Source organism: Coenobita brevimanus, chromosome 65 (assembly GCF_032717465.1).
Source record: "Coenobita brevimanus isolate Jiangsu-jjx chromosome 65, ASM3271746v2, whole genome shotgun sequence".
Lineage (NCBI taxonomy): Eukaryota > Metazoa > Arthropoda > Malacostraca > Decapoda > Coenobitidae > Coenobita > Coenobita brevimanus.
Window position 1 is genome coordinate 53,762,558 of NC_137018.1, and position 24,719 is coordinate 53,787,276.

General features: G+C 42.4%; 2 protein-coding genes across 3 annotated transcripts in view; one reads left to right on the forward strand and one right to left on the reverse strand.

Moving 5' to 3' along the window:
• Nucleotides 1-9,412: 9,412 nt before the first annotated feature.
• LOC145405038 (uncharacterized) lies at nt 9,413-19,728 on the forward strand. Its single transcript, XM_080276537.1, has 15 exons — nt 9,413-9,448; nt 10,098-10,287; nt 11,322-11,420; nt 11,575-11,843; nt 11,964-12,674; nt 13,087-13,189; nt 13,880-13,975; nt 14,425-14,699; nt 15,089-15,190; nt 15,503-15,601; nt 15,911-16,066; nt 16,376-16,534; nt 18,005-18,115; nt 18,830-18,946; nt 19,567-19,728. The coding sequence occupies exons 1-15, from the start codon at nt 9,413-9,415 to the stop codon at nt 19,726-19,728; spliced, it is 2,685 nt and encodes an 894-aa protein (XP_080132663.1).
• Nucleotides 19,729-21,928: 2,200 nt separating this feature from the next.
• Nucleotides 21,929-24,719, reverse strand: part of LOC145404853 (uncharacterized) — a 3,983-nt gene continuing 1,192 nt past the window's right edge. Inside the window, exons 1-3 of one of the 2 annotated variants that reach the window (XM_080276352.1) lie at nt 23,578-24,719; nt 22,920-23,046; nt 21,929-22,106 (exon numbers count right to left, since the gene is read on the reverse strand). The exon at nt 23,578-24,719 is cut by the window's right edge and continues 1,192 nt beyond it. In XM_080276352.1, the coding sequence (XP_080132478.1) occupies nt 23,976-24,719 (744 nt within the window). In that variant the 3' untranslated portion in view covers nt 21,929-22,106; nt 22,920-23,046; nt 23,578-23,975. Of the gene's footprint in view, nt 22,107-22,908; nt 23,047-23,577 lie in introns of both variants that reach the window. The other variant, XM_080276353.1, reaches the window with a different exon arrangement.

Genomic DNA, 24,719 nt, shown 5'->3' on the forward strand with positions numbered 1-24,719 from the left:
GACTTAACCCCTTCAATACGATGCTCTTTTTATATTTTCTCCTTTATGCCACTACGCCAGAAGGGAGATTTCGCTTAAAGTGGGCTATTAGAGATCGATTCAGCAACATGGAGTCAAAATACTGACGATTTTATTCGACTTGGGATATTATTTTCCGACTAAAGGGATCAGATAGTCTTCATTAGCTCCTCCACTACGGGTCTGCCCTGAGCTAAAATTAAATCGTCTGGTCACTGCAAGATTTATCTGCAAAATCACTGCATTACCGTACATATAATTAAACTGATAATTTACGGTGTCTTCCGAAATAACAAAACAGGAAGAAAAGCCTTACCTTCGTGTATGCCTTGTGTGTGGTAGCCAGCTTCTGATTTTGTTTCGAAATTGAGTGCGGTCGTGGTACCTGATATTCATTGTGCCTGTGGTCACCGCCCGCCAGAGCACTCGGTATGGGTATGTGGTGGTGTGTGCGGGTGGGCAGGGTGTTGTAATGTGTGGAAGGGGTGTCATGCTGCCTGGAAATGGGTGGGGTGTCATATCTTGTAGGGCTGGGTAGGGCGTCATATCGTGTTGAGGTGGGTGAGGTGCCATATCTTGTAGGGCTGGGTAGGGTGTCATATTTTGCAGGGGTGGGTAGTGTGCCCTGGTGTGACTTTGGCCTGGTGAGTGTCCGCCGGGCTGCAGAATCAGGGTGTCGGGTCACTACACCAGACGCTGCTCTCTGTGTCACACCCTGTCCACCCCGCTGCTCTGACACCGTTGCAGCTGGCACTCCACTCTGAGGGAAAAAACACACACACAGAACATTATACTATTAAGTTTTTGTACATCATTCGAACCTATCCATCAGTACACTAATACAGGTAATAATATTAACCCTAGATACGTGATAAATGGTACTCAATTCCATAGCAGAAACGTAAACTTACAAAACATCTTTCTTCTTAGTTATGATATGCAAACTCATAACTCAGTACATTAGAAAAATTGGTGTTAGTAACTCTAGATACACCTCATTTACAGGCAAAGCAGTGACTGAGTATGAAAGGCCAATGAACGCCTTACTTTGCGCGACGTGGTGGTGGTGGTGCTTCGCGGTGCCTGCTGCAGCCCCGCCCCCGTAGTAGTGACGGCTGGGTTGGGGGGGATGTGGTGGTCCGCGGGGGAGGTCCTTGGGAGTTTTCGGCATTCCCGACAATGTTCTGACCCCTGGCCGATCCTAATGGCACACTGGCGGCAGGCGTTGTGGCCACAGGGTAAGGGCGTCTTGCCCCGTGATGCCGTCAGGTATTCCCGGCCACAACTAGGGCAACACTCATCACCAACGTCCACCATTCTGAAGGACACTCAGAACTTCATACCAGTTTGTGTGTGTTTGTTACTCGGAACCTCTGTCTGCCAGTGTGTCACCGCCTACCAGCCTCCTTCCCTGGTCGCCAAATACTCGAGTACCACTTGTTGCACAGATCATTCAAGGCTCTTTAGTGTTCACAGTCAGCCAGTTTGCTCGTTGATTGCCAGTTGCCACATACAGAACTAGATATTTTAAGGCCCTTCTGAGGTTCACTGTTATCAGGTTATCAGGGATACTTATTGCTGAGCGGCCATTGTCCCTGTATTCCGCCCGGAAAGCTAGGGTCCATTGTATGCACTAAAACTATCAATTACAGTATCTTTCTGGATGAGCTGCATGCTTGATGAAATGCCTTCCGTATTCTTACACTTGTTATCGAGTACTTCATGTACCAGAGGAGGATGATAGGCATAGTAACCTTTAATAAACATTCATACTTCAAGCGTCAGTCACTGTCAGCTAATGTGAAAAGTACAACATCAATAACCATATAAATTGGCACTGTCCACTAATTTCCAGGAAGACTGCAACTTTGACAGCCTTCCACAGTGAAGCTAGATCATAATGTACACTTGAATGTTGTTCTGTCTTCAGCGCATGGCAGAGACTCATTCACTGTCTTTAAAATGGCTTACTCTTTTTGTGGTCTTTCAGTGGTAGTGTACAAGTGAATTAAAGAATCAAGACCTCCCGGTAAGTTGAAGGTGAAGCCCTGGTGGTGAAGGTGAAGCCCTGATGGTCAAGGTGTGGCCCTGGTGGTCAAGGTGAAGCCCTGGTGGTCAAGGTGAAGCCCTGGAGTTGGTGTGGTGGACCCGGTGCGAGATCAGGCTGGACCGGCCGGGTACTGAGATAGGACATGAAGCTCAGGCCTGGCGCTATCAGTGTGTCATGATAGCACACGCGATAACACTGAAAAGCTCACACCGATTGCCACCACCCACATCGGTAGCGGCGTAATGGTGCCCCTCTTCAACACACACACACACATAGCCACACCGTAGCGAAGAAAATATATATACCAGTGATTAGTGAACTTATACTCCCTAGTCTAGTCCCGAGTCCACAAACAAAACTTACAAACATCCCTCTAACCTAACTTACATTTTAACCTGCAGGAAGAACGAAGGATATACTAGTAGGAAGGTTGTGCACTCTTCTGCCCTTGTTCATACTGGGAGGGAAAATCATAGCTACGAGGTGGATTTGGTCGTAAGTGGGTTCGTGCGTCTCGGCCCTGTTAGTCTTTCGATCTTGGGTACTGATACAGCCATTCTACATTCTCTTCTCTTTGCTTGAGGGGGAGGCCTTCACGTGGCTGCACTCTACTACTTCCCTATCCCCCCCCCAAAAGGAGGATGGTGAACTGCAGGAGAATGGAAACTTAAGCCTGCACTTCACCGAGGTCACATTTCAAATGATCCTGGGGCAACAACAAGAAAAACAACAGCCACTACTACTATTGTTACTACTACTACAACTGTTACTACTACTACAACTGTTGTTATTACTACTACTAATACTAATAGTCTCTTTAGGCGTACAGTTGCAATCTCTGCTCTATTAGTGCTGATCTGTAACAAAAAATTGATACCGGAATATAATGCAAGTCAGGAAGAGGTGCTATGGAAAGGATTTAGAGCTGTAGTATTCCCTGATTCTGCCATTAAGTTACGGGAAATAATCTGCAAAAAACGAAAACATCAGCCAAATTGAAGTGGATGAACTATAGACAGGTTTGAGCAATGTCCCTCTTAACAAAATGCCCAATACCTAGCAACATGGGGTATTGCCTAAGAATGCATTTTTTGTAGTGTTCTGGCCTATGTAATTGCTGGGGTTAATGACGTTCTGTAGACCTTCTGAGGCATAACTTTTCCTACAGGAGGGGTTAGATACAGCCTTCATTAACCTCTTCACTCCAAGATATCTCCCCACTGCTGAACAGAATCGTGTAGTGAAGGAAAGAATAATGCGAATGAAAAAGTCCTTGGAGGCGAAGTGTTAAAGCTACTTACAAGACAGTCATAGTTGGAGCTGGAGAGAGACGTCTTCACGTGATGGCATCAGTATAACCAGGCGGCTCAACTGCCTGATTATAAAGACATCGCTCAACTGTTACCCTGTCCCCCTAAGGAATGATGGTGGACTGCAGGAGGAGAACAGCATCAGCCTGCAGTGTACCTGGTTCACGTTGAAGATGAGCATTGAGACCAACAAAAGTAATAAGATATCATACGCAAAGCTTGTTTGGTCAAAGTATAGCTTGCATTTTCCCCGATAATAGCTTGCATATTCCCTAATTATAGTTTGCATCTTCCGCAATTGTAGCTTGCATTTTCCTTATTTATACCTTGCATTTTTTTTTTTTATAGCTTGCATTTTACTCAATTATTGCTTGCATTTTTGCCTAATTATAGTGTGCACTTTTCCTACAAGCTAACTGTGTGAGTCCTTACCAACCATCAGGAGAAACTATCATAGATTAACAGTAGTTCGTTATCTTATCGAGAACTTAGTCTCTTCATTCCGGTAACGTGTTTTGTTAATTAATTCTTGTTATCTCCAGAATCATCATCATCATCAGCCAGAGATAATCCACTGCAGGACAGGCCTCTCCCATCTTTTAACAATTTGACGTACTGGCCTTTAGTCTGTTCCACCCAGCCTACACGAATCTCTCAATTCCACTTCGTCATCTCGTCCTGTCTGCCTCTCTTCCTCTCACTCCATCTCTGGGTTGCCACTCAGTTACCTGGCTGCCCATCTATTGCCTGCTCTATGAAGGACGTGACCTGCCCACATCCAGTTATGCAAACTGCTAAAACACACATTCTATAATAAAACAGATAATTTCAGAGTGTCCGTTGATATCAGGCTGCTGCGATGGCATACTTCTTTTTCTTTCAGGTAATATAACAACTTCAGCAAACCATACTCAGACATTACATAATTCAAGTGTGGGCGCCTGTATCTTATCACAACAAGCGAACAGTGAATACAGTACGTTACAAGCTCACTGAACTCTTCTGCATGTACTAGGCATGTTCCTCTGCTATCCTGTTTTCGTGCATATACTGTATGAGAGTGTAAAACCAATCACCACAATGATTCATTGTTCTCATTATCTTGATAACCGTATCAGTCGGTTCGTCTTATCAGGCCTTTCCTACAAAGGCACACACCCACAACCCTTCCCTACTTGCACTTTCATAAATACAGCTAATAAGACAAGTTTTTCCGGCAGAATTATAAGCAGACAAAAGACTTAAACTGGAGCCAGGTTCATCTCCTTGTTTTCTCGTATGTTGTACGTGTGTATGTTATTTTTCCACAATTTCACTACATTTAGCACCCAGCTACTTGAATAAATTACCCACACAGTCGAATAAAAAATGTAAATCACTACTTTTTCGTCATCAGCAGTGTACGAAACGTGAAAATATCCACCAGTGGCTTATCATGCATGCTGATGCTTGCTGGTCAAAAAAAAAATCAAAATCTCTATCTTAAAAAAAAAATAATAAATCCAACGATAAGAGTGATAATCGTGAACTAATCGATCGCCTGAGATTTTTTTTAATAATGGAGTGTACAGTTGCGATCAATAGTCCATTTATAAATCTAGGGTTCCAGACTAATGAAGCAAGATTCTCTTCTAACGTCCTTCAATATCAGAGTTTACTTCAGCACTGTCATTTTCGATTTTGACTTTCAAGACGGTGTAATTGGAATATATTGTGACTACAACTGCTCTCTCTCTCTCTCTCTCTCTCTCTCTCTCTCTCTCTCTCTCTCTCTCTCTCTCTCTCTCTCTCTCTCTCTCTCTCTCTCTCTCTCTCTCTCTCTCTCTCTCTCTCTCATATAAACTCCCACTATTACCAAGATAGCCTAATACTTGGTAAGTGATCTGGCTTTACCTGTGGTTAGCTCTTGTGTGTGTGTGTGTGTGTGTGTGTGTGTGTGTGTGTGTGTGTGTGTGTGTGTGTGTGTGTGTGTGTGTGTGTGTGTGTGATAACTATAACAAGGGCAAAGTATTTACAATCTGCCCTGGCCTTCCCTCCATGGCGCACTAAAAAATAATCATCATCGTCATCATCATCATCACCTTCGTCGCCATAATCATCACTTTCATCGTCATCATCATCATCATCATCATCATCACCAAGCACATATACAGTAGGCTATAGTTAATGATATGGAGTACCGTCTTACTAGCAAGTTGTTTAAGATTCATGTACTGCAGACACAGAAACAAATTAATATGAGACATGGAAGGAGAAGAGGAATTTTGACTTTATGAAATGCTTACATACAAAAAATAGTTACAAAATGGAATACAGTTAAATAATACTGACTGGAGCAAGTATTTCAATCATTATGGAATTTATAATACTGTCTTGCAGAAAGTGATTATTGGCAATTAGGTTCCTCACAGTTACAATTATCAGTCACTCATTATTCACGAAGATATTGCAGAAACAGATAAGGATTTCATGACTTCCCTCTTCTGAAATCATTCTTTATTTACATTATCTTGCCAGTGTTGGACAAAAGCTATCTCGTCAGTTATTAATTATTCACGAAAATATTGTATAATCATGAAAATTCAGAGCCTCCATGCTCTGAAATCACTCTTCACTTACATTATCTATCTAGTGTTGAACAAAATATACCTCCTCAGTTATTCATTCTTCACGAAATCATTACAGTACAAAAATGAAAGTATTATCTGAAACAAATGAAATTCAGAGGATCCGTCTTCTGAAATCATCCTGTATTTACTCTAGCCAGTGTTGGACAAAAGCTGTCTCGGATGTACAGGGGACAAAGAAGACTTCAGGTAGAGATGCTGGTGGAGCTGCGTGGCTGGTGATATGGAGAAGGTTGTGACGCCATTCAAACAACGCACCTTTATGACGCGTCAAGCATTAGCAACACAATTTCCAACAGGTGAAGTGTGTGAGGCAATGTTTTATTCAAGAAGTATTTATCATTTCATCATCTCATCAGAAATTCTTGGTTTTGCTAATGAGTTTGATTTTAATCTTCATTTTTTTTTCTCTCTCGTTTTCAGATTGCTACATTGTTTTTGTCTTGCTGTTAGTTTCCTTTTCGGTATGTGATTCCTCTTTTTTTTACTGTGCAGGCATTCTCTTATTTTTTTTTATTATTTTTTTTTTTTAGTATTTGGCTACCACATTTCTTACTCTGGACATTACAGGCTTTAATACATATCTTTGTTTTTTTGTTTTTTTCAAATCCTATCACTGCATCCTTAAGTGAGAAAAAAATGATAAATGATGGTTATGAGGATTTTTTTGTTATGTTGACTTGTAAGCTGAGTATTAATTGAAGGACAGATAGCTAAATTTATTAATATTAAATGATATTTAGTGAAAGTGCGTTGTTTTGCCACGAGAGGGAAGGGGGCGAGTAGGTCATAACAGAGATCACTTTGTATTACCTCTAGAATTATTATTACCTTATTTACTTAATTATTTACTGATATATTAATTTATTTATTTATTGCAAGGATCAGTTTTACTGGTGTCCAGACTTTCATTCTTTCTATCCTCCATTAAAAAAGGAAAAGAAAATAGACAGACGACTAAATGTATCGTTTCTTGTAAGTTCGATTTTTTATTTATTAATTTTGTCTCCTAAGCTGGTGTTACATTTTGAAGGAGAGTTCGCAACCTCTGCTTTACTACTTTCATTGGACTTTTGTTACTTGAAAATTTTATCTCATGATCTTGTGTGTATTTATTGAATTTATTTAGTAATTTGAATCTGTCTGCATTTTGAGTTTACCTTGAATTAAGTTGAAAATGTTTATATTATGTGATTTTTCTTGGTGTTCGTATGTATTCAGTAACTTCAAACTCTATGAAGTTGTTCTAAAAGTGAAAACTAGCCTCCAGAAGTGGCTAGTGAGAAATTGTTTTAACTTTTTTAGTGCTAGTGCTGCCATATAAGCTTACTGAGATCATTGTTTGGACAATTGCTAGCCTAGGGAGAAAAAAAAGTCATTTAAGTTTATTGAACTTATCGTTTGAAAGATTGCTAGCTTAGAATAAAAAAGACGTCATTCAAGCTCATTAAAATCACTGTTTGGACGGTTGCTAGCCTAGAAATGAAAAAAGACGGTATTTAAGCTTATAAAAGTCATTGTTTTTACGGTAGCCAGCCTAAAATAAAAAGACGCCATTGCCAGGGATCTGAGAAACGTGCCATACCATCCCACCCAAACAGGAAGGCCAGTCACCTGATCCGCCTCACATATTTCCTGAAGATAAGGCCCTACTGAAGCTATCTCTCCTATCAACAGCTGGGTCTCTCGAGCACCAGATACTGTTTGCCCCTTCAGTGTGGAGACGCCTTTTGTGTTTTGCTTCTTCCTATTGCCAAAAGGCTTATTAGACGTAAGAGGAACTCCTGTAGTGGATATAGAAACAATGTCAACCTCTACAACACAATGATCCTTGAGAGTTTAAAATGAGTTGGACTAATACCCCCTCGTTGCAATGGTATGTTTTGTTCATCTATTCATTGCAACACCAAATGATATTATTAATCTGAGGAGACATAATGAACAGGTAAATGAAGGCTTTATCTAACTTCTACAACCAGAAAAGTCTCTCCTAAGCTGAAAAAATTAATAAGAAGGTAGCAAGACCTAAATAAATAAAAAGTAATCGGAATGGAGTGGCTAAGATACTTGGAGTGGAGGAAGCCTTGAAACCAACTAAGCGAAGGTTTGGTAAAGAACCCACAAGCTTGGCCCTCATAGATTATGTAACAAGCAACATAAATAAGGCGATTAATATGGAAGAATATTTAGAAGAATATTATGCAAAGTGTAGAGTATAACTGTGATCAAAGTGTGGGTTCAGGAGGGCTAGGGATGACGGACACAGTTTCCTAACATTACAATAAAAGAAGAAATAAAGGTCTTAAGAGGTATGAAGCTTCTATAGGAGTAGCCTATATAAGAAGTACAGATAATGGGAGGCCTTTTAGCTCATACCAAAATTATCCTTTAAAAAGAAATGCTGACGACGGCGATGATGACGACTCAGCACAAACTGATACTGATACAGATAATCAGCACTATCAGAGACACGTGTTTTAGGGGTTGTTTTGTTTTTAGTACATCAAAACAAATTAGTCAATACGAGGAAAGACCAAAGGCACATAATAAACAGATACAGTAAGTTTCATGAATTTTCTAGTAAAAAACAATAAGATAAGTGAAAAAAAGAGCTTGTGAGTTTTATGAAATAGCTATTGTTTTACATTAGCTAGTAACTGTTTTGAAATGGCTAGTCATAGTTAATGAATATACTATACTGTTTGTACTCTACCTTGGCCTAAAATCATCTCTCCTTCTTGAATCCTGACCTGCAAGAAGAGATCAGTACTGGAATAAGGTCATGCCACGAGGAAGCTCTATGAGAAAGGATGCAGAGCCATGGCATTGTCTTTCTGTCAGTCAACTACGGGAAAGAAGCTGCTACAGGACGAAAATCGAGGCTGAGAGAAAAGACAGTACAGTGTATTAGGAAGCTGTCAGTCTCTGCATAATTCGATCAGTAAGTCAATCGCCTGCAAACTAGGCAATGGGAAGAAAGAGCCGAGAGACACGTGATAAGTAGAGTTAGTATTGGCGTGAGATAAGATAGACTCTCGGGTCCTTGGTGTGTCGTTTGTGTTACCCTCACCAGTATAATGTGTGTGGCGGTGCGTGTAGGGGTGGTGACGATCAGAGCTACACAGAAGTCCAACGTGTGTGTCTGTGTGTGTGTGTCTGTGTACTGGGGTGAAGTTGCACAGTATAGAGGAGACAAGCGTGTGCGTGTGTGTGTGTGTGACGAAGAGTACAAAGGAGACCAGCTTGTGTGTGAGTGTGTGTGTGACGTTTAAGAGTACAAAGGGGACCAGCTTGTGTGTGTGTGTGTGTGTGTGTGTGTGTGTGTGTGTGTGTGTGTGTGTGTGTGTGTGTGTGTGTGTGTGTGTGTGTGTGTGTGTGTGTGTGTAGTGATGTTCCATTGCACCAAGATGCCACTTCAAGAATCCTCTGCCGCCCAAAAGCTGGTCAGTGGCTTCCCAACTTCACCAGTCAAATTTAAGACATAATTCTCTATCAAAAAATCAGAGTTGTTTTTGCCATAACAGCAAGAGATATTGAAAAAAAATTGTATTTGTTTCCTTGTCTTTTCTTCTATTACTATTACTACTAATAACAATACTACTACTACTACTTCTACTACTACTACTACTACTACTACTACTGCTACTACTATTACATTTAATCTTATTACCCAAATTAAACTATAGTGCTTTCACCTCAACTTGGCCCAATTTTCGTACTTTCGTAACTAATTTCATGAAACTCAGGAAAATAGAACAATGCTGTGGCTCTACATCGTTTCCATAGCACTTCTTCGTGACTAGCATCATATTCTAGTGTTCATGGATAGCAATAACTAGGCATTCATAATTGAGAGGTGGCAATTTTGGGCCAAGGTAGTAAGAAATGAGTGCAGCAGTGACATCAGCGGTGCCAAGCTGCTTTCACTGACTCTACCTCGCCGCCATTATCAGTTTTAGGGGTGACACAGCAAGAGTTTGTGTCCTGAAGAATGTTACTACTACTGCTACTACTACTACTGTTATTATTATCATGAGTAGTAGTAGTAGTATCATTATTTGTACACTCAATAAGTGCTTCGTATTTAATCAGAACCACTGCTTGGTGATCGGCAACGTGAATGGCGTACGTGCTGCTCTGGCTGCCGGGGCCAAGGTGGACGGCACCAGCAAGGGCCTAAGAACCCCCCTGCACACCGCCGCCCTCAATGGCAACCTGGAGATGGTCAGGCTTCTGTGTCAGCACCACGCCAACACCGCCCTCAGGAGCCTGCTGGATAAAGGTCTCTCTCTCTCTCTCTCTCTCTCTCTCTCTCTCTCTCTCTCTCTCTCTCTCTCTCTCTCTCTCTTCATCGGCACAAACGTTTCCAGCCAGTATTCTGCTTCAAAGGTTTCCAAACGGCTAATTACCTGCTGCAAATGCTTCCACACTTTCTCGAACCCAAACGTGTCCACATCGTCATTAATAACAAGTTGCAAACGTTTCTACAGCTTTAATAACTAGTTTCAAACGTTTCCACAGCCTCACAAATTACCTACTGCAAAAGTTTCCCCAGCTTCACTAATAACCTACTACAAACGTTCCCACAACGTCACTAATAGCCTACTGTAAAAGTTTCCACATCACTAATAGCCTACTGTAAACGTTTCCACATCACTAATAGCCTACTGTAAACGTTTCCACATCACTAATAGCCTACTGTAAACGTTTCCACATCACTAATAGCCTACTGTAAACGTTTCCACAGTTACACTAGTAAATTTCTCTCCTTCATGGGGAAAGAGCAAGAAAGTATCGTAGTAAACTGACGCCTTGAGTAAGGCTTCAGAATAATGCCAATATCTCTGTTACTACTGAATGGATTTAGATGAAACTCCATACTTACACACTTCAGGTTACGTAATGCCGATGCTGTACCTTAGACACTTCCCATCATTTCCTTTTAAGCAGACATCCCTGGGAAATGCAATGTCCCATTCCAGCAAGTGTGCCTGAGGGAGCTACTACACTAATCAGTTAATTTTCTTAGTAACTGATTGCGTATTCTTAATTATCTTGATTTAACTTCATCAGCCTTTTTCTGTGAGGCCAAGTTAAGAGACAGTTATTGAAAAACAAGCCTAGTTCACACGATAAGCTAAAAAACAACGTTATTAAGGAGTTTGCAGCCATCCTCGTAGATATGGTGCTCTGTTTGCCTCACTGGGTATAGGTATATTTAAAGGTTGAAGGAGACCACTTTGAGTATTTCAGTATTTGGACTGAAAGTATTAAAGAGGGAGTAACAAACACTGAGGTGATGTGTATTTACAACAGGGATGCAGCCACTTCACCTGGCGGCCAAGAATGGACACGCTGAGGTGGTAGAGGAGCTGATCCAGAGAGGGGCTGACTGCAGAGAGCCGTACAATAAAGGTACAGTCGAGTTCAGGTGTTTCCTATACAGGGACTTCAAAATGCCAGCCATTGTAGAGTCAGAAGGAATGTTTAAAGCCTTTGAAGCTCAGGACTTGATTTTATATTTTATCTTGTGTACTGTATGGAGGTGTAAGTCAAAGTCCACCGGCAGGGCTTCAGGCGGTTCACTTGGCAGCAGCACAGGACCATGTCGTGGTGCTGGAGGTGCTGGGTCGACACGGGTGTGATGTGAACGCCGTGGCTAGGGATGGAGCCACCCCAATGCACCTGGCGGCCGAGCACAACTGTGTGGGGGCGGTGCGCTGGCTGCTGGGTCAGGGTGCCGACGTCACCGCCAAGAACTATGACCTCCTGACGCCTGAGGACTGTGCCAGGAGGAAGAACTACACGACTCTATTGCAACTGCTTGTTCAACACGCGGTATGAAACAGGTGCTGTTGGTTAAGAATGTCCTAATTACATCTACATATGCTAGACTGATATGATTTGCTTTTAAAACCTTTAATGGAACAGTTACTAATATATTTTGTAATCTAGCAGGAGGGGGGAGGAAGAGAGGCAGCAGCTCCTGCAGCTGAACCTACAAAGCCTCCACGTCCTCTTCCCAGGCAGTCCCAGCCACAGACAAAGAAAAGACCAGTTCCAGTTCCCAATTTCAAGCCACCCATCCCTAGGAGACTCGTACCGCACACAGAAGACAAAGATATCACTCCGATTACCAATAAGCAAGTCGAGCAAGTGGAAAACAGGCCTCCCATTCCCAGGAGAGTCCCATCACCTGCCAACAAATCACCAACGCGACCCACAACTGGGCAAACTGTATATAGGGAAACTGATCCAACTGACGTAGTGGATATTCGACATGAAACTCCCAAACAAAAACTAACACCAGTCCCAACAGAAGCACATAAAATTACTCCACCAGGACCACCTAAAGAAACAAAGCCGAGCGGACCACCAAGGGAAACTAAATCTAAAAAGTTAGTGTTAGAGGAACCAGACGGAGCGAAGTCAAAACACGTCACGACAAAGAAGGTCGAAGGCGATGCAGGAATGGCTATGGGACGTGGCGATGATAGAGGCGGTGGCAGAGCTGGAGGTGGTGACAGTGGTGGTGACAACAAGGAGGAAGATGAAGATGCTGGCCTCTTGCATCGTCTGCTCGCTGTTCCGGACCGATTTGAGGGCGGGGGCAGCAGCAGCAGCGGCGGCAGTGACAATTACCAGACAACCAACGATCCAGCAGAGGAGGTGCGTACCACCGAGAAGAATTCTGTCTTGTCGATATTTAAGTACTTAACGAGAGACGATTTTGGAGATTAGTGGTGATCATAGGACCAATGAGATGTGTATTGTATGAGAGGCTCCTCTTCATATTGTCCAATGAGTATAGATGAGGACAAATGTTAGACTACCATTGCACTGCATGCCTCCCACTTTGGACATGTTCGTCACTTTTCTCTCTGGTACATCATATTAAAAGAATAATTCATGGACAGAGTTATGTACTGAGCCTCACTCAGTCTATGAATATTAACCAGTAGGCGAAAGTATGAAGTTGGAAAAGCTTGTGCTTCCGGACATAATCTTTTACTTGTGATATTTATTCCATCAAACAATCATGCATGGGGGTGGTTCAGGTGTCTCCCCACCCTCTTTGCAGGAGCTGATTGAGGCTGTGTGTGCGGGACAGATGGAAGAGGTGGCCAGACTGCTGAGTGAGGGAGTCAGCACAGAGACGCGCAGCACCAGGGAGGGCGAGAGAGGTACTCAGTTCCTTTTCGCCTTCTCAAAGTTTTGTCAGACATTTATTAGATCTTGCAAAGCTACTCATCAAAATTCAGATGCGTTGGAATTTTGCCACATTATCTCAGAACAGTACTAATTATTAACCAAAACTGTAGACCACAACAATCGCTTTTCAGAATCGATTTAGCGTGAGATTACAGACTGTTAGCTAAGGACAATTGTCGTACAACACTAATATCACCGCAACTAATTATGTTACGGCTGAATATCAAACACACTTCTGAAAGAACTTCAGATCACAGTTTTATAAACGCAGTAGAATATTCATGATTAGTTTATTGCATTGTCATTTTAAAAACAGTGCAGCAACTATACTGTACATATATATATATATATATATATATATATATATATATATATATATATATATATATATATATATATATATATATATATATAATATTTACTCTAAACAGTGCATATTGAGTACATAGGTACATTGTAAAACTGACCTTGTGTTGATAAAAGTGTGGAGAATATAAAAGACAAGGAATGCATACAAAGTCGTTACTTTATTTGTGTTCTATATACTTCAGAGAACAATAAGCCAAGCAATAAGTTTAGCATGACGACAGACAAGTCATTATATTTGCCCAAGAGACACATCCCTCTCCTTTCCTGACGCGCTGTTAATTGCTGTTGTGCAGGTCTTCGCCCGCTACACCTGGCTGCCTGGAGCGGCCACGACCAGGTCGTGAGGCTTCTGTTGCAGCACAACCCCAACAGGAAGGCCATGGCACACGGTCAGTACATAAATACACACACACACACGCACACACACACACACACACACACACACGTACGAAGTAGGCAATCCTGTCGGGAGTTCCTGTACTGGTATTATCTGAGCTAGTTGTTCTGTAAGTTCATAAGCTAAAAACTGATTCTCATCACATTAAACTTGATGTGCTGTACTTTTTACATAATTTATTTATCTGATGGAGGCAACTACCATCCACTCACGATATAGTGCTACCCTCAAGTGACCATACTGAATGACGAGCCAGATGGTTTCCTGTATTCCAACAAACCATTTACTAATCCCGGTAGCAACCATATAACCAAATGACGCCTGACAGTCTAATTAGTTAAGACGCTCCAACTAGACTGGGCCTGCAAGTTTAATAGGTCTTTGAATCTCAAAGGGAGATGATACTGGGTTGAATGTCAAGGATTACCCGACCCTGTGCAGGTCTGGCGCCGGTGCACTGGGCTGCAGTGGGTGGCCACGTCGGGGTACTGGAGGTGCTGTGGGATGAGGGCTTCAGCATTAAATCGCGGGCTGAAAATGGGGCTACGCCTCTCCACCTGGCGGCAGACCACGACAACATGGAGGCGGTGCAGTGGCTGGTGGAGAAGGGCGCTTTCCTGGGGGCGAAGGATAAAAGAGGCAACACACCCAGGGACCTCGCCCGGCAGGCAGGCAACAAGACCATCGCTAACTTCCTGAAGGAGAAGGAGGACGAGGTGCAGTCTTGATTCGTTGTTAATTCTTCATTTTAGGAGGGTGCTACCACTTGTATTTGTTTGTAATTGTCCCATGCGCACAACATACGGTATTTCAGTGCCAAGTCATGTGCAAAATAACTTATGATTGTCATATAGTTGGAGGACTAAAGAAAATACCTTATACTTTACATTTTTTAATATATGGGTATGACTGCAGCGCATGAGGCGTATAAATATTTCAAGTCCAAGTCCATTTGCCCTTCTTATAATATCTGCTTAAGTTCACAGAATATTTTAACATCGAAGCTCCATTTTTTAAACTGAAATGGGCATCAACGAGACTTGGTTATTACTGAGACTGGTATGGCAGAATCGGAGTCAACATTAAAGTGTATTTTGTGATCCAGATGCGACTTGAAAATATGACTGAGAAGAGGAAGCTGGGTGAAGGAAGTTTTGGTGATGTGTACCTGGTGAGGAGCGGCAGCAAGCAGGTAGTGGTTAAGAAGGTGAGGCCCAGCACAGCCACTCACCCACTCACTCACTCGCTCACTCACAATCTTGCTCACTCACACACTCACTCACTCACTCTGTGCCCCAAACGATGTGAAAATGAAATAAAAAAGCAACATATAACGAGGACATACTTTAATTTTCTCAGTGATCAGTAAGTGCAAGAAGCTCATGTTTTCTTCTTTCCTCATTAATATTCTCACACTTCCATTGAAAGCGTTAGTTTTAGGTTCATGTCACGTCTCTTAAGCAGTGCTGTGTGTGTCCTGTTTCTTAGTGTACTGGTTTCAAGTGACCTCCTCCGACAGATTAACCTGACGGAGTTGACGAGGAAGCAGCAGGAGTACGCCCATAGAGAGTTCAAAATCCTTAAGACCCTCGCCCACCCCTACATCGTCGCCTACAAGGTAAATTTCAACTAGGAAACTTCAGTAGTAGTAGTAGTAGTTGCGACCACAGGCTCATCTAAATGCGAACCCAGTAGACTGCAGACCACTTCCTTTGTTTTGCGGGGATATGAAGGGCGTTGAGGGACGTTTGTCTGGCCAGGCATCTTCACGGCCCAGTTATATCGATTGTTGCAGGAACGATAACAGAAGATTTTATTTAGCTATGGGGAAAAAAATTAGTGCTAAAAAGGGGACATGAGAAAATAAGATTCATGCCAAAAAGTGAGCCTGCCAACCCGCCAGTAAGGTCGTCTTGTGTGTGTCTAGGGCGGAGGGTTCCAGGGGCGTTACCTGCACATCCACATGGAATACTGCAGCGGGGGTGACCTGGCGGGGCGTATCAAGGAGCAGAAGGAGAGGGGAGGCGCCTTCCAAGAGAGACAGGTGTACAATTGGGTCCTCAGGCTCTGTCTTGCTCTTAGGGTAAGCACTCTTATAGTTTTATTAATGATGGAATTGTTTATTATTATTATCATTATTATTATTATTATTATTATTATTATTATTATTATTATTATTATTATTATTATTATTGATGTTGTTTTTGTTAGTAGTAGTAGTAGTAGTAGTATTGTTCTGTGAATAATCTACAGACAACTCTTGTTGCTGTGTCTTATATCATCAATGAATTGAAGGAATTAAAAAGAAAGTTACTTGAAGCGAGAACGTACCGTATCTCGGCTTCACTATATTACTGAAACTGCTACTGATCCATGTTTCCCCTTCACACAGTACCTCCACGGGCGTAAATTGCTCCACCGGGACATCAAGCCTCACAACATATTCCTCACCGACGCGGGCCACATCAAGCTGGGAGACTTCGGCCTGGTGCGGGTCCTGGGCGAGACAAGTGTCATGGCAGCCACCACCCTTGGCACCCCGGCCTACATGGTGAGTCTGGTGCCCTAGGTAACATGGGAGGCTTCGTAGCGCATTTGCCTTTGCGATTTATTCCGCATGCTTTTCACCTTCATATTCTAGTGCTGGTATTCTGGGTGGCATGGGAAGCTTCGTAGTATCTTTCCCATAGCGATTTGTTTTGAGTATTTTACAGCTTAACATTCAGTTCTATGTTATTCTGGTCCTTTTAATATCGAAATAGCTTGCATCTTTTTTTTTTTTTTTTACTATAACCTTCCTCCTTTATACAGCTCCTGAAAAATTTTTAAAACGAGAATCTCTCTAACCGCTTCGCTGTTACAGGGTCTCAGAAATTCATTAAAATCGTAGTGATGAGGTTAACAAAACAAGGGACACCTTCAACAGTGGCACAGACCCCAGCCTTATCCACCACCCCAGCACACCCCAAAAGATGTCCTCTGTCTTTGGGCACACTCTTATGACACACCTAAGATGCACACCCAGCCACAACCAAGACGCACACCAGACACCACCAATACTCCCCCCTCCCATAGGGCCTGGACCCCATCCTTCAAAAAGGTACAGTGACTCAGTGGATTAGGGACACAGGAACACGCACTGGATTTGGCAGTTCTTGTGGGTGCGGCAGAAAGAAAGAGAATTGAGAAACGATCAGGAAAAGGAGACTGGGGCAGGATTAAGAGAGGAATCAAGAAAGGGAAGTATGAAGGATCAGGAAAAGGAATAGGGGGAAGAATTAAGAAAGAGAATTGAGAAAGATCAAGACAGGGAATTAAGGAAAGATAAGATAGGTGTGGTGAACTTTGAACACTGACGAGTTGCGGTGCACACCTTTCAGTCCACAGGTGTTATGGTAACGATTAAGCTTAATTAGTGAGTCGTTCCTCTCAGAAACTATATGTACGAACAGAACCACCTCTTGGTTTACGATCCTCACCTCGATAGCAGTACATGAAGCAAACGTAGCTCGGTAATCGACGCTTATTTTATTTATTTTTGTGGGGGAATTGTTGCCTGAATTTTGACTTTATGTGTGACTCTTTAATAAATCATACTTGGCTCTGTAATGGCTGCTTATTTTCTTCTTCTTCATTTGCTGGTTGTTGCCCGATTCTAGATAAGGCAAATTGGTACTTAGCTTTGTAACTCTCGGTAGATTTCCTTTGGCTATTCTACCCGATTACTCATACATCATACTTAGATCTGTGTTGGCCTCTGAATTTCATCTTGATAAGTGTATCTAAATAAATCCTACTCATATCTAATGGGTACTGATTTTTCTTCTTTTTGGTGTTGGGTATCAGAGTTTAAATCATCATCATCATCATCAACATCATCATCATCATCATCATCACCTGCAACGGGTACCCATTTTAGTCTTTTGGTGGCTCCTCCCCAATCATTAATCATCATCATCATCATCATCATCATCTGTAACAAGCTCTTTTCTACCTCCTTTGCTGTTTTCACCCTGCCTAGAGCCCCGAGGTGCTTCAAGGCGTGCCCTACGATGCCAAGGCGGACATGTGGTCACTGGGATGCTGTCTTTACGAGCTGGCTGCCCTTGAACGTGGCTTCCCCTTCACTCAGGTCAGATCATGCCATCCTCTTGACGAATAGTGATTTACATAAAACCATAAGTACTAGTGATATCAGTGGAGAGAGAGAGAGAGAGAGAGAGAGAGAGAGAGAGAGAGAGAGGTAGATAGACAGATAGACAGGTACTCCTCATGACCAGCACTGATTTACATAATAACTTAAGTATTAGTGATATCAATGTAGAGAGAGGGATAGATAGATATAGACAGATAGGTAGGTAGGTAGGTAGGAAGATAGACAGACTGATAGATAGAGAGACAGATAGATAGATGGATAGATAGATTTTAATGTCATTTTATCACCTTATATCTCACGTAGCACCAAGAGCAGCACTGAAATATCAAAATGTTCCTTGTGATACTGGCATCTTAATTTTCATCACTGACTGTCTCACGTAACACCTGAAGTACTAACGAAAAATATGTGTATCGTTACTTAGCCTAACAAGCACAGACAGTAGTACTGTAAATCAGCTCGTTATTTTGGTATCTCACTCCCAGCCTTGTGTGTGTGTGTGTGTGTGTGTGTGTGTGTGTGTGTGTGTGTGTGTGTGTGTGTGTCTGTGTGTGTGTGTGTCTGTGTGTGTGTGTGTGTGTGTGTGTGTGTGAGAGAGAGAGAGAGAGAGAGAGATAATTACTGAACTACAAGTGTGCATGTTTTTATATACAGGTGAGACCGCTAATTAAAGGTGCGCTGGTCCAACAGGTAAAGGTGCCAGGGGACTTCGGGCGTGAGTACAAGAACCTGGTTGTGTCGCTGCTGGAGAGGAACCATGCCAAGCGTCCTACAGCATCTGAAGTCCTATGTCTCCCCTTCCTAGTGGTGAGGACTTTTGGATCGTGTTTAAATTGAAGTAGTTACCCCTCTCACTTTGACGACGTATTTCCCGTTTTCTTTACTTTTGCTTTTCTTTTTTTTTTTTTGCCTCCTGATGACTTTGGTATGCTTTGAAGAGACCATTTGTAGTGACAGGTTCGGATATAGTCTCCATTTACCACTTCATAACCTGACCTCTCTCTCTCTCTCTCTCAGTTGCATAAAATCGTCTGAGAGTGAAAAGAATGAACTAAAATTGTATAATGGGTTTGAAGGGTTTTAAAACATTTGGACGAGACTAAAGCACTTTGTAATTTATTTCACCTCACCTGACCTGATCTGACCTAACCTAACCTAACCCAGCCTGACCAAACATGACCTAACCTAAGCTAACATAACATGCTCTCACCTAACCTAACCCAACCCACTCTACGGACGATTTTATTCATCCCACAAAAACTCACCTCAGTCAGAAGATTCATTCATTCATTGCCAGACGCCATGTATCCCAAACGGGGTGGCCAAGGGCTCAGAGTTAATTGTTTTACAGGGAGGGGCACTAATCCTCCACCAACCCCACTTGACACGTAGGGAGAAAAGATTCATACTGTCCTTAATTCATCCAGGAGGTGGCCGGGAACCAGCTAGAGTTTCGGGAACAGGAAGTAGCGACACTGAGTAGGGAGGTGCAGGAGATGTCTGAGGAGCTGACGGAGGCCACGAAGGAGCTGGAGCGACTCAAGGCCCTCAGATGGGGGACGGGGCCACAGGAGGTGAAGCCCAAGTGATGTGTTGGTGATTGGGGGGGAGAGGGAGGGAGGTCTGTGGTGATGGTGGTGGTGGTGGTGCGAAGGGAAGCTGGAGGGATGAACAAGACTGTGGTGGTGAAGGGGGGGGGGGAGACTATGTTGGTGGTGGTGGGGAAGGGGGGGATGACTGTGGTGGTGGTGGGGGGGGGTCGTTGTTGTGGTGGTGGTGGTGGGACCTGTGGATGTGGTGGAGGGTAAATTTTGGAACCAAGAATTTCCATTGTAAATATATTGTACTCTTAAATCTCTGCTTCTCTTTGTGACTTGTATCTGGGTTTCTGGTAGAGTACAAGATCCACTGTGAGCAAGGGACGTAAGATTCTGATTCTGGTTCTGTTTATAACCCTTGTCAATAATGATCATAAGGTTTTGATTCTGATTCATTGTTATGGCGATGGCTGTGGCTGTGTACGGGAATATTATAGGTGAGAAAGACCATCGTAAGTTAAGCCATTTCATCCCAGGGAGGTATTTTTCATTTTATTTTGGCTACCACCAGACGATTTTATTCAACAATTCTCTCCACTCAGTTAATATTAAAGGAATTATTTAAAACGTTATCTGTAGTCCTCACCAACCTTCATAAAATCGTGTGGAATTAGCAAGAGGAAATCTCTATACTTACTTTCTCTTACTCAGGGTTATAAATTTTGTTAATCGTTATATAATTCCAAAAAGAATATAGCACATTAAAGTGGTTATTTTGCTATTACTATTCCTTCAGTCCGATGACGAATTAAATAATGTACTTTTTCTAACACCAGACTCTTTAAACTTAGGTCTCTAGTACTGAAGGGGATAATGAAGTCTGTATCTAATCCCTCCACATTGTAAATTTCCTAAGTTAACTAAAATCGTCTGGCAGTAGCAAGAGTAAAATAAAAAACGCACTGAAAGGATTGTTATCAGCAGTATTATCACCTTGTACTGTTATCTTTACTCTCTTAGCAATAATATTAACAGTAAATGTAAATATTGTAATTTACGGATGATATGATCTTGAGGCTGGGAGTTCCTGACACCCTTCTAGGCTCGACCAATCTCGTACAGTTGGTGACATAAAGAGCCAAGAGTCATACATATTTCTTTCACCTCAACTTGGCGTTAATTTTCATCCATTTCTAGTTTATTTCACGTGGTTTAGTGGCAGAAAAAGAGAATGCTCCGGCTCTATATTCTATCCCTAGCACTTCCTCACTAGCAGCATGTTCTAGTGATAAATCTATATGTGCTGTTCAGTATTCAGGATGGAGAGATGACCACTTTCAGTCAGATTAGTTGAAACATTATAGCAGCGCCAATATCCAGATCTAGAATGTAGAGAGAAAAAGAATTTGAAAGTTATATTTCGTATTCAAATTAAAACCTAGTACATAAGAACAGTCCTCAAAGACATGTTTCAAAATTATGCTACCTTTTTGCTTATATGTCAAGACACAGAAATCATCACATAGCACTTTTTCCCCTTTTCACTTTCTTCTTGCTACTCACAGATTTTTACTAGGTCCGAGAGATATTTTTTGAGGTGGAAGTGAGAAATAATTTTAGCCCACTGCCGGAGAAAGACAAGTTCTGCATGCAATCCACTATGTTTACGTTACAGAGGAACCTAGGCTACTACTACTGCTGCTACTACGACTACTACTACTACTACTACTACTACTACTACTACTACATTAACCCTTTCTTTACGAGACCTCCTTCCTAAGCAGAAATAAATCGTCCAGAGGCAGCAAGAATAAAGTAAAGGACTTTATGGGAGGAAGGAGGAGTAAAGCAGAGTTTGTACCTAACTGGTTACTAATTAAATTTCAAAATAATAGGCTTGGGGTGTAAAAAATTCTTTTAAATATGAAAAAATGCAAAAAAAAAAAAAATAGTACTAACGCCATTTTTTCACTTATTCGTTGAGTTTATATTTTGATATTTCTTAGATCCTTTGCTGTATATGTCTACTATGTGCAAATAAAATAATGTGATGCTATTTTGTTTTTATATGAACCATGAACACAAACAATCTCTCTCTCTCTCTCTCTCTCTCTCTCTCTCTCTCTCTCTCTGTATGTGTGTGTGTGTGTGTGTGTGTGTGTGTGTGTGTGTGTGTGTGTGTGTGTGTGTGTGTGTGTGTGAGTGAGCAGAATATAGAAGAGGATGCAAAAAGAAAAAGAAACTACCTGAGAATATTTAATTACGCAAACCCTTATAACACCACAAAGGTAAGCTCTGTCCTTGCTTAATAAAGAATCCGATGCTGATGAAGGCGTTAAGGCGAAGAGAGGCGAGCAAGAAGGATTGTTTCTCTCCCTCAAGAAATTCCTTCCCTCCTTCCCATCCTTGGTCGCGTCTCACAGTCTCACCTGTCGAAAAAAATTTTAGTTTAAATAATAATACGTGTACCTGGTCAGATGCACTTAGAATGGAAAACAGGCTTGCATTTCTATCTGTACCCATCTATCTGTCTACCTATCTATATATCTATCTATTTATATGACCATCCATTTATCTACCTATCTATCTATAATGTATCTAAATATCTACCTGTATCATTCTGCCTATCTATCTGTCTATCTGTCTGATTCTGCCTGTCTTTCTCTCTATATGTACAGTATGTATGTATGTATGTAAATTACAGGCACAGATAGACATATATGGTTACAGAGATAGATAGATTGGCCAGGATTTAGAAATAAGAAGACAGACGTTACTATCAGCAAAGTGAATATAGTCTCACAGTAAGTCAGTATAATATAATTTTGGTATTGTTTATGTCAGAACCTAGCGTGATCTTACGACACTACAAACGAATGTTCAAATGGGTTCAAGTTAAATTTCATTAGTTTGAAACCCAAGAAATTAAAAGGCATTCATGACCTGGACGCAAATTTCAGAATAGTACCTGACATTTTTTTGTTTAAGTAGATCTAGGTTAATAAAGGTTAGTCTGCTAGGATTTGGTCACGTTAAGTTAGGATTTTTTCGGAAGAGTACCGGAGTATTTCATTTCTTTTGGCAGGAAGACCTAGGTTAATTAGGGTTGATCTGTTAGGGTTAGGTTACGTTAGGTTAAAATTATCTGTTTGTAAAGTAAGTGCAATCATCCTGGGAAAAGAAAGCTCAGGAGGCCGCGTTGGACGAGTTAAGTGTTCGAGCAGACGACACCGAGACAATACCTGCTTCGAACCTCGCTGCGGACGCAGAGGTACTGAAGAAGTCGAGAGTCCCCCTTAACACCTCTTCAGTTTCACCTGCATAATATCCTTAGTGTCTCAGTGGCTCGCGTCGCAGGTGCTGAAGAATCTGTGGGGGGAGAAGAAGGAGTATCAGAGATTGGGGTGAGTAGGGAGAAAAGAGGGGGTGTAAAGGAATGAGTGGGGAGAGAAGATATGTTAAAGAAAGAGTGGGGAGAGACGGGATGTTAGAGAATGTGCAGAGGAATAGAACACTTTTAGCCCGACTTGGATCCTCTTTAGGAATGAATAGAGGCTGATCATATGCGTGTAATGTATAAAGAAGCCCAAAACAGACATGGATAGTAGATCAGTTGTTTTTTCCTCAAACCTAATCACACACACACACACACACACACAAGGCCTTTGTCATCGTTGGGGAAGGTTAATTCTTCCTCAGTGAAAATGGCCTAGTCTTGCTGTGGTTTTTATATAAATTGATACCGATACAAATGAATTAGTTATTGCTTTATTTTCTGGCCTTAATCTAATCGGTTATTTCGGGGTTGTTCTAGACCAACATAAAAGCCGTGACAAAAAAAAATCGGAATCCATTTGATGGTAAAGGTAAAAAGTTACCCTGGGTTACATGTTCACTGACCTTCAGGGATTCCACTAAACAATATCGTTGCTACGGCAGAGATGAAAGTTTTTATATTACGCACTGTAGGCAGGCGTTCAGTTCATCTGGACGTGAATTCGGTGGACTGCAGCTGATGTTGTCCTGTTCTATACAGTCCTCCTCTTGGGGGATAGGGAGGGATTTGAAGAATCATGTTACAACCGGGTAAAGAAGCTGCGCGGTTATAACAGTGCCACAACAAGAAGACATTCCTCGCCAGTACCAGATGCTCGTGAGTTCAGTGGCAGATTTGCCTCTTCTGAACACGACCGTGGCTCCATGTGCTGAAACCCACGGTCAGTAATCTCGGTAGTGGAGCCATGCCGTGTTGATTTTGTTTTCCTGAGTTACATTTAACAAAGTAGACAAGGCGAAGGTCACACTGGGTTGAAGGAGCACATAAAAAAGGCGAATTGTACTATGAGGGCAAGGACGATGGGCGGGTGTTGTCCAGCGTAGAAAATGGGCAAGTTGTTGTTTGTGTCGAGAGTGTTGACGGGGACGTGGTGAGCCAGCAGCACCTCCACAATATCCTCCTGCCCCCACCTGCACGCATAAGCCAGAGCTGTGCGTCCCTCAGCATCTGCAGCGTCTACCGGTGCCCCAGCCTCCAGCAATATCCTCAGAAGCTTCTCCTGTCCCGCCGCTGCTGCCAGCATGAGGGGTGTCACACCACCCTCACCTGCCAGCTCAGAATCCGCACCGCCCTCAATCAGTCGGCTCAGTATCCTCTCCGTTTGAGTGGCACCGCTGTCAACATAATGCACGAATTCTGCTCTGAGAAGTGGCGTATTGAGGGCAGGGAAGATATTATGAGTTGCGTAGTAATCCCAAGGCAGTAAAGCTTCGTGTAGGAGCGATGCACCCACAAGGTTGGTGGTAGTGGGGTCAGCTCCAGCTCCCAACAGTAACCTTGTCACGTCATGGCTTCGAGCACGCACTGACATATGCAAAGGAGTGTTGCCCTGAGCATCCTGAGCTTCAAGTGGGGCTCCATGCCACAGCAACACTTTAGCCACGGCCATCCTGTTGCTGATTGCTTGCTGGTGGAGGGCTGTGGTGCCATCATTGTCAGCCAAGCTTGGGTTTGCCCCTGCCTCTAGTAAGGCCCTGGCCACCTC

Excerpts from the sequence above, each read along its gene's own strand:
- LOC145405038 (XM_080276537.1), top strand. The coding sequence starts at position 9,413 with ATGCCACTTCAAGAATCCTCTGCCGCCCAAAAGCTG. Across the intron at positions 11,844-11,963 it reads AACTGCTTGTTCAACACGCG|GAGGGGGGAGGAAGAGAGGC; the intron begins GTATGAAACAGG and ends GTAATCTAGCAG. Across the intron at positions 18,947-19,566 it reads TATGTCTCCCCTTCCTAGTG|GAGGTGGCCGGGAACCAGCT; the intron begins GTGAGGACTTTT and ends TAATTCATCCAG.